Source organism: Protopterus annectens, chromosome 9.part0 (assembly GCF_019279795.1).
Source record: "Protopterus annectens isolate FY-2018-M chromosome 9.part0, PAN1.0, whole genome shotgun sequence".
Classification (NCBI taxonomy): domain Eukaryota; kingdom Metazoa; phylum Chordata; order Ceratodontiformes; family Protopteridae; genus Protopterus; species Protopterus annectens.
The window spans coordinates 179,992,737-180,008,355 of NC_056743.1; the positions used below are offsets into that span (position 1 = coordinate 179,992,737).

A 15,619-nucleotide genomic window follows, 5' to 3' on the forward strand; every position below is an offset into this window, starting at 1 on the left:
TTGTTGCCTTCAACAGCTTGTTGCATCTCAAGAATTAGTTTAGTTAGTGTGAAAACATTGCAGTTGGGAAGAAGGGCATAACATAATGAGAACTGAAGCAAATATCCTGTTTTTTTTCTGAAGACTTCCAGAAATGCATTCCTCAAAAGTTATTAATCCATTTCCATATGTCTACAGAACTGGGTAGATTGATCCAGTATATTTGGTAAAAGGCAGGATGGAACTTTTTTTTAAACAAGCAGTGCATACCACTTTATTGGTTCTGATAAAGTCTGTTAAAATTTAACACAGTTGGAAGTGCTGAATTTGTACTGTATTGCGTTGTTCAAACCAAGTGTATTAAATCTTTTACATCTCCTGCATTGCTGTTCCTTAGCAGCAGAATAGTTATTAGTTTCAAGTCCTCTGCCTTGGCGGTTTTATGATATTTGTCAAAAGATAGCATTTTAATTTGGAACATTTTCCTCTTTGTGCTGCTCACATGTATTTTAAGTACCTGTTTCTAAATTCAGCTTTTGCTGGCATTTTGTTTTTTTCTGTACGGTGTTCTGACTTGAAATAAAATTCCCAAATCTTACTCTGTCACAGACATTTACATCTACTCCATTATTTGCTGTCCGCACAAATTAATTTCTGATGCTTACCTTTGAGCAAATATTTGATTGAAACCCTGACATATTCTAAAATGCACTTGAAACTTTCCTGTTTCCCTATGTACCATGTATTTTTATCTTCATATGACAACATATCTCTCAACGTGCATAAATGGAAAATGGGTACAGAGGCCTTTGAAAAGTAGGTACATCCAGCGAAAAATCTGGACATCTAATTAGTATTTAAATTTCTATCCAAAGGCAAGGCACTACAAATCGGCAACCTGTGATGACTGAGTATAAAAACACACTTTATTACGAACACCAAGGCAAAAAGCACCAACGCTTAACTTAGTCAATGCATTTTCATCTAGCATTAACAGACTTCATCAGGTAAATATTTCTCCATGAATTATTCTGTTTAAAAACATACCTACTTAATTTGTAAACCAATAGAAAGAAACAAATTTGCCTCAAAATTCACCCTACGTTAGTAAAGAAGCCTAAGTGTGTGATTTCATATACTTAAACATGATCACAAAAAATTGTGAAAGCAATGATGACATTATTAAAAAACAAATTAATGATCTCCATAACTCGTAAATATCCAGTTAAACAAAGAAATGTATCAAATGTCAATGTATATAAAATATATATAAAAATATAATCATAAAAGATAAGTAAGGTTTACAGCATGGTAAATAGCTCCATCTGTTAGAGAACTTCAAAATTGATTCTGAAACATACCAAAAAGGAGTAAATGTATGCCCAACTATAAAACCACAGTTAAAATATATTAATATTGAAATAAAATGTATATAAATACTGTGCAAAAATTAAGCTAAAAACATGTTGTGATGCCCGTGCCCTGGCCCAGCAATCAAGGAGCCTCAGTCCTCACCACCACACCAGAGACAGCATCTCATATAGGAGAAAGGATAACAAATACACACAGTGAAGTGCAATTTCCCTTAAGTGCACACAGAGATCACAGTCAGTCCGGGGCTGGTCGCTCCCTTGCTCCCCAGGTTCCCAATAAGACTTCCCACTAGCACAGCTCTAGGGACCAGATCTCAGCCTAGCTGGCACCTAAAACCTCCAGTACCCTCTCTGTCCAACCAGTGTTTCGTATCCCTGCCCAAGTAGCTGACACACGCACTTTGAGATAAGTATTTGTAGAACTTCACAGACACTCCTGGGAAAGGCTGACACAGATTCCCCCAGCTGTGCCCCTTTACCCAGACTATGCAGTAGTACTTACTGGCACCACCAGCTAATAATTACCAGCTACTCAAAGGTGCTTGAAAGGGTGTCCAATTGTTACTGTGCAATATTATTATCCATTAGTAGTGTAACTAACCAATCAAAGCTTATTGGAAGTCTTATTACAGGATCACTTAGAAACATGCAGTGTACTCTACAGTAGCTTAAATTATCTCTACATATACCAGCCACAGCTGAAAAGGGTTTAAAAATATTTAATAATAAGTACTAAAAACACAAGACAATACTACTACACCACAGTGTTATTTAAGAGTTCAGAGATCACACAGCAACTTAAAGTAATTCCGTAGTACAGTTCTGACATAACAGAAAAACACTTAGTCTAATCTTTTCTAATTTCCTAGCTATTGCTACAAGAAAACACACTTCTAAGATAACTTACTTAAGAGCATAGGCAGTGCTGAGTTAGATGTCCAAGATCAAAATGCTTACAGTCTTTCTCTGAGCAATAGTTTTTTAAAATCACTAACAAACATTTTTGCTGGGCTGGGCCCGCCCAGATTACATCATTCTCATTTAGTTCCCATTACATCATTTCTTTGACACTTATCTAGGAGTTCCCAGGCCCACAACCTACATTATTTAGCAAGCTAACACCTGCTCAGGAAGCTGCAACAATCAAAGACATTTCACACGTACACTCTAGTAATTATTCCTTAAGTTAAAAAATAGAAAGAATGTGCTAGTCCAGTCCAAATGGCTCCGAGCTCTGGAGATCAAAAGAACATAGAAGACATAATTGTAATTTCAAAGAACAGATGTGAAATGTTTGACTTAATTTTCTTTACAGCAGAGGGCAATGTTACCACATTGTTGAAACAGCATTTCTTTACATTTAAAACAACAAGCCTGTATTTTACATTTATATTTACAAATGCCAGAATTATGTGTCAAATTCTATTTGACTAGGCTGGCAGCCTTCACCCATCTCTACCAGTCTTCACCCCCCCCCCCACGAGAATTCAAGCTAGTTTTTCAAGTGACCCTTGATAAGTGCCGCTTGAGAGGGTTAGGTCCATCTGAGTGCACCTCACCCCATTCCCTGTCTTGAGAGCCCGTCTGCATTGGCATTGCTATTCCCACTGTGGTGCTTCACTGACATATCATATGCTTGCAACCCCAGGCTCCATCTTAGCAACTTGACATTTTGATGACTGGCTCTGTTTAACCATGTTAGAGGGTTGTGATCTGTCATAACAGTGAATTTTCTTCCATACGAATAAGGCTGAAGTTTCTGCAATGCCCACACTATGGCTAGGCATTTTTTTTTCTACAGCTGCATAGCATTCCTCCCTGGGTTGGAGCCTACAACTGAGATGAAACCACCACTGAAGAAATCTGGCTAAGTACAGCCCCCACCCCATATTTCGAAGCATCAGTTTGCACAACAAATTCTTTGCTGTAGTCTGGACTGGCTAACACAGGGGGTCCTCCCAAAGCTTCTTTAAGCTTTTGGAATTCCTGCTCACATGCTGGGGTCCACACTACCTTATCTGGTCTGTTCTTACTTGTCAGGTCTGAGAGGAGCAGCTATGGTACTGTAACTGGAGACAAACTTTCTGTAGTACCCTGCTGTCCCTAAAAATGCTCTCACCTGCTTTTTAGTAACAGGTGCAAGCCATGTCGGAATGGTTTCCACTTTGGCAGGTTCTGGCCTTATCTTACCATTCCCCACTCTATGTCCTAGGTAGGAGACCTCTGTCATACCCATTTGACATTTGCTCGGTTTAATGGTCAACCCTGCCCTCTGTAGTCTACCCAACACCTCCCTTACATGCTGAAGGTGCTCTGGCCAGGAATGGCTGTAGATGGCAATATCATCTGGGTAAGCAAGGGCAAACCCTCCTGTGCCTGTAGGATATGATCTACCCGCCTCTGGAAAGTCACTGGGGCATTCTTCATCCCAAAGGGCATCTTTGTGAACTCGTACAAGCCAAAAGGAGTCACAAAGGCTGACTTCTCTCTAGCACTGAAGTCAAGGGCTCCTGCCAGTAACCCTTGGTAAGATCAGTGGTTGTAAGATACTTAGCCCCACCCAGCTGCTCTAGGACCTCATCTGTCCTAGGCATGGGGTAAGCATCCAACTCTGTGTGACTATTTAATTTCCTGTAATCCACACCGAACCTGGTGCTGCCATCCTTCTTTGGCACCAGCACCACTGGGGATGCCCAGGGACTGTTGGACTCTTGAATCACCCCTCGTTCCAACATCTCCTGTTCCTCCTCCCTCAGAGTCTGTCTGACTCTCTCAGGCACCCTACAGGGGGCCTGCCTAATAAGCCTTTGGGGTCCTGTATCCACCTGGTGCTGCACCAGGTGGGTGCACCCTGGTTTCCCAGTGAACATGTCCCCAAACTCCTGCAGCACTGCTCGGATTTCTCGAACCTAGGAAGGAGATAGCTGCTGGGACATTGCTACCCCTTCCACTGCGGTGTCAGCCCGAGCCTCACTGAGGAGATAAGTCCCCAGATCTCCCTCAGATTCCTCCTGCAATCCACTACAAATGCTCAGCACAAGGGCCTCCATATCATGGTATGGTTTCAGCATGTTAACATGGTACAATTTGTGCCCAGGACTTCTGCCTAGCAGTTCCACCATGTAGTTAACATCACTTACCTTTCTTACCACTTTGTAGGGTCCCTCCCAAGCTGCTTGCAGTTTGTTGTGTCTGACAGGAATGAGAACCATTACCTTCTGCCCCACAGTATACTCTCTAGTTCGAGCATTCCTGTCATACTACACCTTTTTCTGTTGTTGGGCTTCTGCCAGGTTCTCCTGGGCCAAGCCCATGACTTCCCTGAGCCTTGTCCTGAAGTTTAGGACGTATGCCACAACAGACGTCTTGTGAGACCCGCATTCACCTTCCCACTCATCTTGAATTAGATCTAGAGGTCCCCTCACCCTATGTCCATACAGCAACTCAGTGTGAAAAACCTTTGGATTCCTGGGGAACTGTTCTGGAAGCAAACAGATGGGGCAAATATTTGTCCCGCTCCCTCTTAAACTGATCTGCAAATGCCCGTAGCATGGACTTGATTGTAGAGTTTAACCTATCAACAGTACCATTAGTCTGGGGGATGGTAGGTGGTGGTCTTGTGCTTCACCCCACAGGACTTCCACAGACAAGCCAGCAGGTCTGACAGGAAACTGGCACCTCTGTCAGACAGTATTTCTTTGGGAAACCCACCCTGCTGAAAATCTCTAACAAAGCATTTGCCACCTTCTCTGCTTCAATGGGAGGACAAAGCCACTGCTTCAGGGTAACATGTAGCATAATCCACTACCACTAGGATATACTTTTTCCCTTTGGAACTTGGGGTACTCAGAGGACCCACAATATCCTTATCTACCCTCTGAAATGGCTCCTCAATCACAGGCAAAGGCATCAAAGGAGCTCTCACCTTGTCTCCTGCCTTGCCTACCTTTTGGCACTGCTCCCAGGTCCTGCAGTACCCTGTTACATCTCTGGAAATTCCAAGCCAATAGAAGTTCTGCATAATATGCCTCTGTACGTTTTTTGCCCATATGACCTGCAAAGGGAATATCATGGGCTATGGCTAGAAGCGCCAGAAGGTGGACTCTAGGCACTACCAACTGCTGTACTCTCTCACCTTCTAGCCCTCCCTCAGGGGTCTACTCTCTGTACAGTAACCCTTTGTCCCAGTATACAGATTCCCCCTTCCCTTAAGAATCAGGTGCCTCCCTAGCTACCTGCCTCAGGCCTTGCAATGTAGGGTCTGAGAACTGAGCCTGTCTCAACTCTCTCCTTGTAACCCTTCCCAGCTCCCCTTCCACAGGAAGTCTGGCATCCTCTGACAGTGGTGCCTCACTGTCAGCCTGGGTACTACTACTCACCTCTACGTTTGCAGTCACTCTGTCCAAGGGACCATCAGTACCCACAAGCAGCTGTGGCTCACATTCAGTCTCACTGCAACAGCATAGCTCACTCCCTGAAGTAACCACCTCACCATTCCTGGCTGCAAGTATACAGTCTGTCTGGGTCTCCCCCAGGCTACCAGACCCACATGCTTGTCTCCTAGCCTGACTGCGTGTAACTGCAGAAGCACGTGGTACTGCCTCATCCAAATCCTTCCCTCTCAGGACATCTGCAGGATGGTAATTTAGTACCCCTGTTGTCTCAAGACAACCTACTGTTGGCATTTTGTCTTTCCCACTTGCTGTCTCCCTCACCTTTGGTTCCCCACTTTGCCTCCGTGGACACCTGTATGCCACATGGCCCCACTGGTTGCATTCAAAACATTTAACCCTAGCTCCTGGATGTGTACCTGGACTAGTGGCTTCCCCTTCTCCTGGCAGATTCTGTTGTGGCAGTCTGTGCTGCCCACCATGGGTTCCTTTAGACCCATGAGCAGTACTGGGGGTCCCCTTCCTGTGCAGGGCTGCCCAGGTATAGGTCTCCCTTCTTCCCCATCTCATCTGAAGTAGCACATTGTCTATTAACTAACCAGATCCTCATGTCTTCAGGCAAAGTGCTAAGGGCTTGTTCCCTCACCAAAAGGTCTGCCAGCCCTTCAAACGTGGTGAACTGACATCCACTCACCCAGCTATGAAAATAAGTGGTCAGTTCAGCAACATATTCACACATACTTTCATCTGCCTTGCATCTGTGCTCACAAAACTTTTTCCTATACATTTCAGGTGTTAGCTTAAAACATTCTAAAAGACATTTTTTTGCAGCAGTATAATCAAAACATACAGTGTCAGGCATTTTTGACAAAAACGTTACAGATTTCCCATGGAGTAAGGGGGTCAGGAACTGTACCCAGAGCCTTTGGTCAACACTATACTGTTTGCATACCCTCTCAAATATATGAATGAAACTATCAAAATTATCCCCCTCTTTAAATTGCGGAAGAAATTTACTGACCTGTTGTGCTTCTGGGGTCAGGTTACTCCCGTCCCCATTACCACCATGACTCTGGTGAAGAGTCAGCATTTCCCTCTCATGCCTCCTCTGACGCTCCTTTTCTTCGGCTTCTATCTCCAAACGCCTGGCCTCCAACTCAAGCCTCTTTAGCTCCAGCTGGATTTTTAAGTCCACTGCAGAAAGATTGAGCTGTCCAATCTCTGAAGATATTGTACCTCCACTGTCAGTCTGACTGTCCTTCGCAGAAAGGTTGAGCTGTCCATTCTCCAGGGATATTGTATCTCAACTGCCAGTCTGATTGTTTTCCTGGATGCTGTTTTCTGATGCAGCTGTAACCAAGGCTGCAATCAGGTCTGCCTTAGTCAGGTTTCAATGCACCAGTCCCCTAGCCTGGCACATCTCCACCAGCTGGCTCCTTGTCAGCTTTCCATACTCCTCTGCTGACATGATTCCTGCTCACCCTGACTAACTAAGCTAACAAAATAAATAAAACAATTGTGATCTGAACTCTGAGTATTTACTGCATGGCTGTTTTAGAGTACAAAACACCTTCAACGATCACTGTACATAAGCTACAGGATTCACTCTACCCACACCACTGCAAGCCAATTAGTATTTGCCAACTAATTAATATGTGATGTGGATATCCCACCACTGCCAAACAGTTAATATGTGAGGTGGATATCCTACCACTGCCACCAATTAATATGTGACGTCCGTGCCCTGGCCGAGCAATCAAGTAGCCTCAGTCCTCACCACCAACACCAGAGAAGGCATCTCATATAGGAGAAAGGATAACAAATACACACAGTAATGTGCAATTTCCCTTAAGAGCACACAGAAATCACGGTCAGTCCAGAGCTGGTCACTCCCTTGCTCCCCAGGTCCCCAATAAGACTCCCCACTGGCACAGCTATAGGGTTCAGATCTCAGCCTAGCTGGCAAGTTAAAACCTCCAGTACCCTCTCTGTCTAACTAGTGCTTCGTGTCCCTGCCCAACTAGCTGATACACACGCACACTTTGAGATAAGTATTTGTACAACTTCACAGACGCTCTTGGAAAAGGTTGACACAGATTCCCCCATCTGTGCCCCTTTACCCAGACATTACGGTAGTACTTACTGCCACCAGCAGCTAATAATTATCAGCTACCCAAAGGCCCTTGAAAGGGTGTCCAATTATTACTGTGCAATATTATTATCCAATAGTAGTGTAACTAAGCAATCAAGGCGTATTGGAAGGGCTTATTTCAGGATCACTTATAATCATGCAGTGTACTGTAGAGCTTAAATTATCTCTACATAAACAGCCACAGTTGAAAAGGGTTTAAAATATTTAATAATAAATACTAAAACCACAAGACAATGCTACTACACCACAGTGCGATTCAAGAGTTCAGAGATCACACAGCAACTTAAAGTAATTCCGCAGTACAGTTCTAACATAACAGAAAAACACTTAGCCTAATCTTTTCTAATCTCCTAGCTATTGCTACAAGAAAACACACTTCTAAGATAACTTACTTAAGAGCATAGGCAGTGCTGAGTTAGATGTCCAAGATCAAAATGCTTACAGTCTCAGTCTCTGAGCAATAGTTTTTAAAATCTCTAACAAACATTTCTGCTGGGCCCTCCCAGATTACATCATTCTCATTTAGTTCCCATTACATAATTTCTTTGACACTTATCCTTGAGTTCCCAGGCCCACAGGCTACACTATTTAGCAAGCTAACACCTGCTCAGGAAGCTACAGCAGTCAGACATTTCACACGTACACTCTAGTAATTATTCCTTAAGTTAAAAAATAGAAAGAATGTGCTAGTCCAGAACAAATGACTCCGAGCTCCGGAGATAAAAAGAACATACAAGACATAATTTTAATTTCAAAGAACAGATGTGAAATGCTTGATTTAGTTTTCTTTACAGCAGAGGGCAATGTTGCCGCATTGTTGAAACAGCATTTCTTTACATTTAAGACAAGCCTGTATTTTACATTTATATTTACAAATGCCAGAATTATGCATCAAATTCTATTTGACTAGGCTGGCCGCCTTCACTCATCTCTACCAGTCTTCGCACATGTCATATAAAACATTTTTAAAAAAGCATCATAAAAACACTACAAAACTATAACTTTACTGCCCTCATTTTAAGAACAGGGGCTAAACTAACATTTACATTAAGACCAGGGACTCTACCTGCATCAAGGGAAATTTGCCAGAATAATTCCCTATATTCTAATCTTGTCTCCCATGGTCCAACCCTGACGTCCACAGAAACTCTCTCAATAACAAAAAAAAGAAAAACTTAGCACCCACACAAAGCTTGATGTGCTTATACAAGGCATTTTTTTCCTTTAAATTCTAACTGTCATAATAGTGTTCATAAATACGTCTTTTTAATTTGCATTCCGTTTTCCTATGTCAAATGAGTCACATAGGTCACACAACGCAATGTATACAACACCTGCCATGTTTCAGTTACTAAATGTTGTCCCTACAATCTCTTTACCTCTACTTACTATATACCCTGTGCTTATTCATAATGTGGGAACATTGGGAACAAGCAGCGCATTTAAAAGTCCCCTTTCTTTTAGAATTACTTCTCATATTGGATCTATTATTGTACTCTAATAGATCCTGACCTTTCCTATAAATTATTTTAATAGGTTCCTTCCCCAATGCAACAAAGTCAGTTAATTGGATGCGCATCCTTTATGAATCTGGAAACACCACCGCCTTTGGAGTTTCGGTCCAAGTTCTGGGGGCCGAAAGGTATGGAATGAGTTGTAGCCTGGTAGTGCAGGGGTGCTATCTGTTGCCTTGAACCAGGTCTCTGTTACAGCACAAATGTCTATGTTCTCCATTTTAAGGAGTGCTTCGAACGAGTGCATTGAGCAGCATGACCCTCAGATTGCATTTGTTTGTAGCTGTTATGGTGGTAATTTGGTCTTTGGAAAACTGCCTAAAAAGGTACTATAGGGATGGCAAGAGCTTTGGCCAGTATCCGGAAGCCCAGGGGTGACAGATGCAGGCCATCTCTGGCAAAGCATCTAGGTCTGTCAGTCATGTCAACCCAGGCAGACAGATATTGGATCCCCTTAGAGTGACACCAGAAGCTTAGCCAATTGTTGAAATCAATCATTTTCTGCTTGTACTGTGGTATCATTCTGGGTGATGGTAGGAGGCTGCTCAGGGCTAGGGTCATACCCATGTGGGCTACATAATCCGAGAGCTCCTCCATGTCTCTTTTCATGTAGTCCAGGGAGGTACATCTCAGGTCATTCACACCCACATGCACAATGACAGAGTCATATTTGTACCTGTTGTTGAGGGACCTGAGTGCATGCTTTATGTGACTGATCCTGGCACCTGATAGGCAGCTGACTGTTACTTTCTCCTTATTCAACCTAATGAGTGGGATATCAGTGTGCCTCACTATCAAGTCACCTATGACTAGTGGCACATTGTTTAGGAGAGTTAAGTGTCTCATGATTACTGTTCTGTTGTGGTGGTCGAGTGCATTTCTGCCTTGGAGGTCTCTGCTGTTTGTGAAGATTTTTATTGAGAGCCACCGCGAAGGTGGGTGTGTGGTTTTTATTTTTATGTGAAGGCAGTGCTGTTGTTTGTTCTGGAGGGCTGTGTGTTCCATGTGTTGTGGTGCAAGTGTTGACCTACTCCTTTTGGCCAGCTATTCTGGTCTTGGCTGGAGAGTGCATAGCTTCCAGTTTGGATATATAACTGCATCACTCTTAAGTCTGAGTGTTGAGAGGTAAGAGGAGAGGGTTGTCAGTGTACATGAGGCAGTTGCTACATTGCCTCAGGATGCCCGAGCTCACCAGGCTAATGGGAGCAAGCACAGGGAACTGACCTTTAGACATACCTGGAGGGGTGGGCATTAATAATAAGTACTGGTGCTGTTTCCTTGTAGAACGTTCAGTGCTGGAAGCACTGTTGTGTGCTACAATAATTGCTACAAGACATCTGGTAAAGTGCTAGACTAATAAGCTAATAAAAGTGCAGAAGAGCAGAGAACTTGCAGATCTAAGGGAAAAATTGAAGAGCACCACTCAGAAGCCTACAAAAGGTCCTGGTGAAAAAATTTGCCTCCAGAATAGATGTAATTATTTTTTAACACAAGCTCCATTAAAAGTAGATAAGTACGGAAATCATTAGGGTTAACAATACCCTTAAGAACAAGTGGTACCTCCAGCCATTCCAAACCTTTGTCTTGCGGTATTACAGAAAGTAAATCTTTTGGTTGATTTTTCCTTGGTGTTTGGAGTTATAGTCTTCCAGTTGCAAGTTAAAGACTCCTTATCGTGCATATATGTGCATATTTTTGATTGCATATTTTCACTTTATAGAGTAAATGTCTTTGTGGGATTTTGTAGAGATTTATCCAGAGTAATGGTAAATGAATGCCTCAGTAATTGTAACACTAAGTTTACTTTGTTTTTTTTTTTTTCAAAGTTGCTGAAGGCCCTGAAACAGAAGTTACATGAAAAGGAAGAGGTGCTTCAGGCCCGTGCTCAGGTGGTGGATATGATGCAGAAGGAACTAGATAGCAGAGATCTACAAATAAAGGTAAGACTTGGTTATAGCTTGGAAGATCAGTGTGCAGACATGAATTGCTGTAGACATTATTAGAGAGGATGCACATATGAAGTCATCAGAGGACCTGTAGTGACTGTAAAGGTACCCTGCTGTTGTCTGCTGGTATGGAGGGCCCTGTGACTTGGAATAACCCAAGTTCTGTTAGTGGCTGAGGATCTGGAGCAGTTGACCTGGGATCTTTGTACTGCCAGTTGATTATGACCACAAACCCTTTTTCTTACCTCAATCTCTCAGTGTCCTTGTATGCTAGGTGTGATGATGACAGCAGTGTATCACTGGATGTGATGAAGTCTAGACTTTCTAGATTAAAGCGCTCATCCTTGGTGATTTTTCATGTGGATTTTGCATTCTACAACTGTGTCATGATTTGCAACTGTGCAATACTTGCAGTGGGTTCAGTCCAGCTACTTCTTGCATGTTTGTGTTTTTTTTTTTTTTTTTTTTTTTTTTTATGAGAGCAATATATTTGTTCACGGAAGCTAACTGTTTTTAGTAACTTTCTGATAGGTGGTTTGTATGGGTGTTTTGTCTTATTGTGTTAAGTGAAAATTGTCATTTTTGACACAGAAGTAATATCACTGCTTTGTGGCTATCTGAATTGTGCTATTGCAGAATTGCTTACTCTGTATAAATGGCCTGTCTTATTGTTGATTTTAGTTGTTGTGTCTTTCAGCTTTTCCCGGTTGGGGGTCGCCACAGCGGAGCTCCAATCCGCTAATGATTGGCAGTTGATTTTTACATACTGAGTTGCCAGCCCTGACGCACAACCTTCAACGAAGGTACGCCCATTCACGCATGTCTCCACGCAGAAGACGCTCTAGCTGAGAGTTGAACCGGACAGTGTCTTACTGTGAGGCGGCAACGCTACCACAGCACCACCACCATGGATTATTGTTGATTTTAGTAATTAAACATATTAGTCAGACTTTACATTGTTGGTCTCCTGTGAAGGCAAGGTCTTTGACTTTTTTTGGACTTTTGTGTTTCTAGGTATTTGCTGTGATGCCAAGGAGGGGGCATTTAGTTTAGTCTTCTTAAGGTTAAAATTTCACTTGTCAGGTTGTAATTATTCCATGTTGTCAATATTTGCAGTCCCATCTGAATGAATCTTTGCACATTCGCTTGACATGCCTTTGGTCAGATAATGATCTGTATTTTTCTTGTGTTCAAAGCTGAAGGTAACTGGCAAGCCATCTACTCAATAGTTGAGTTACAGGATGATAAGACTGCAGAATCATAGTATTTAATGCTGAAGTTTTGTTAGGCTAGACATGTCATACTGACCATCATGTGCATGAGATGATGGAACTATGGTGGGTTTGCCAGAGACATGCATAGCTTGTTCCAGGAAAACCCTGGAACAAGCCTGTACATAAATTTGTTTGCAGCATTTGTCACTGTCAGCCTGTCCACAGAGTAGTCTGCTGTGTTTTTGTCCACCAGCATTGCAGAGTTATCTAAAGCCATTTGCTGTGATTTAGCCAGCATTAGCAAGATGTTCATCGTGTTTCACTGTTGCAGTCATTACTCTTGGGTTATCCTGCTGGCAGGCTACCTGCAGTCTGCCGGAATTCCAAAGTCTTGGTCCGGTGTCGGTTGCTGTTGCTTCTTCCCTGACGTCCGTGCACCAGGGGGTATAAAAGATGCAGCCAACGCCATTTTCTTCAGTCTTTCTTGCCACGCGGTGCCCGAAGCAGAAGCAGTTCGCAAGTGCCGGTTGGCCAACTCCTGAGATTTTCGTGTTTGAATTTCACATCCGAAGTCTTCATTTAAAGCTAAGTACCCCATTGGAGAAACTTTTTTCTTGCTCCAGACCGATGTCAGAAAAAGTTAATAATTGTATTTCTTGTGGGAAGCAAATACCTCATAAGGACTTCCATTCTTATTGTATTCCTTGCCTAGGCCCTGATCATGACGTAGCTAATTGCAGATTTTGTGCTAGATTTAACCAACGCACTATTAAGCGTCGGAACGATTTTGCATTTCATTACTTTGGCCAAAGATTTAATTACAAGATGTCGTCGGATAGCCATTCGACTACCGCAGTTCACAAGAAACACAAGGAAAAGGACAGGCATCCGAGGTCCAAAACTGACAACGAGGCGTCTTCTAAGCCAGTTGCAGGTTCTCAGTGAGGCACTTTCGCAGCCCCTGACGCCCGCTACCTCAGAGCCACAGGCCGCCTCCGACTCCCACGTGGAGCAGACTAGGCCTCTGGAAACTCAAGGTATTGGACACTTGGAAAATATTCCCTCAGATGGGTCTGGAGCCACTGAGCAGGCATCGACTTCTGAGGGTTTTTTCAGGCCTACACAGTTATATATAAAACCGACTACAACTCCAAAGGCAAAGACTAAAGCACCACTAAAGACAAAGAAACAAGTGCAGCAAGCCCATGGACAGGCCTCCATGCCTAAAAAACAGATGTTCAAAATGGCCGAAGACCTAATTACTTTGATCAGGGGTTCCCATCCCCCTCCTGAGAAGAGGCCTAGGCAAGAGACAGAATATGAATCTTCAGATCAGGTTTCCATTTCCTCTGGCTCTTCTTCTGACCACGAATACTCCCTCCCTCCCTATGAGGATTCCGATGCTGAATAATCTATCCCTTTAGCCTCCCCTCTTGAGGAATTCTCTTTTGGGGAAACCCTACATACCATGAGGGAGCACCACTGGGAGAGCCAAGACTACTCAGAATCTAAGAAAAGGCTTAGAGATTTTCTTTTACTACCTCAGCACAGGCCTTTTGCTATCCCTCCTGTTTTAGACATTGTAGATGATGTATTTTCAGAGTCCGGCCTGTCTCCTGACTCTTTACTCCCTGCACCTGTTAAGCCAGACAGATACTACAGGGTTACAGATTCACATACATTTTTTTATAAAAACCCTGCTGCTGACCCAGAAACTATTTCTCAGGGTCCCAAAGGGGTCAAAGCTTCCACTGCAAAAAACCCTATCCCCTCTGATAGGGATTCTAGGGCACTGGACAGATGGGGGAAAAAGGTTTACACTTCTGCTACCTTGGCTGTGAGAGCTTTAAATTGTCAATTTCATATGCTTAAATATCAGCAGTACTTACTGTCACTGCTTAAACAGAAAATGTTAACAAATTCTGAATGTGCAGAAAACAAGGAAATGCAGGATTTATTGCATGCAACTGAACAAGTGGGAAAGCATACTTTGCAATGTGGTTTTGATTCTCTGTAGGCCTCTTGCAGGGCCTTTGTTACGGGTTCTGTCATTAGGCGACATGCTTGGTTAAATTAACAGAATCTGCCTGATCATGTTAAAGCAAAATTATTAGATGCTCCATTGCAGCATGATACTTTGTTTGGTGTTAAAGCAGAAGAGGTGTTGAAGAAAATGGAGGACAAAGCGAAATCTATGCAGACAGTTAAGGATTTCTTACAGGTGCAGCCACCCAGATTTAGCAGGAACTGGTCTACAAAGAATTGGTCCTTTCCAGTGTCAGAGGCAAAGACAAAGAGGCAGATACAGATGCCCCAGAGGCAGCTCCCAGCCCCAAGGCTCATACAGATCTAAACAATGGGGTGCTTCTACCTCCAAAAGCGGAGAAGACAAATCACAGCCATACATGAAACAGCCCCAATGACTTTCCTCTGCCAGAACCAAGCACTTATCTTTTGGTAGCCCCCTTAGGGGGAAAACTAGCACTTTTCCAACAAAATCGGCGCATGATCACCCAGGACAAATGGGTCTTGAACATAGTGTCTCAGGGCTACAGGTTCCACTTTCACACCCTGCCAAGGGCAAAAGGTATGCCAGACCTGCCACACAGTCAATGGGCAGAGGCACAAAAGCAGGATGTTATGTGATCCTATCTCGCCTACATTCTGATTGATGGGTTCGGAGCCGATCCCTCGGCTCCGACTCGGCACGCTTATGCCAAAGAGCGAAGTCTCTTATTGGCTGAGCTTACTATATCCCAGGATGCACCACTACCAGTCCCCCAGATCTCGTTTGCGCTAACCTGCGTGGTCTCGAGCTGGCTGAGCTGAGTAGTTATTTTTTAACTAACTTTCTGTCAGTTTTGCTGTTTTTCTCTCAAAAAGCTGTTTTAACAGCTATTCTTACCATTGTTGTGTGATTGGTTGGATTTGTTGTAGAAATTTGTTGTGTGATTGGGTTGAGTTTGACAGGCCCCTTCATCTAGGGCCTTCGGTTAATCAACCCTTCTATATCTACATATAGTAAAAAGGCTTTAAATTCTTTGTAGCTG

The 15,619-nt window shown here is 43.2% G+C and overlaps 1 protein-coding gene across 2 annotated transcripts in view; it reads left to right on the plus strand.

The window, feature by feature from the left end:
* Positions 1-15,619, plus strand: part of LOC122811120 (golgin subfamily B member 1-like) — a 2,318,314-nt gene that overhangs the window by 400,920 nt on the left and 1,901,775 nt on the right. For both annotated transcript variants that reach the window (XM_044082720.1, XM_044082719.1), the window contains exon 5: positions 11,236-11,349. In XM_044082720.1, coding sequence (XP_043938655.1) covers positions 11,236-11,349 — 114 coding nt within the window. The remainder of the gene's footprint in view (positions 1-11,235; positions 11,350-15,619) is intronic.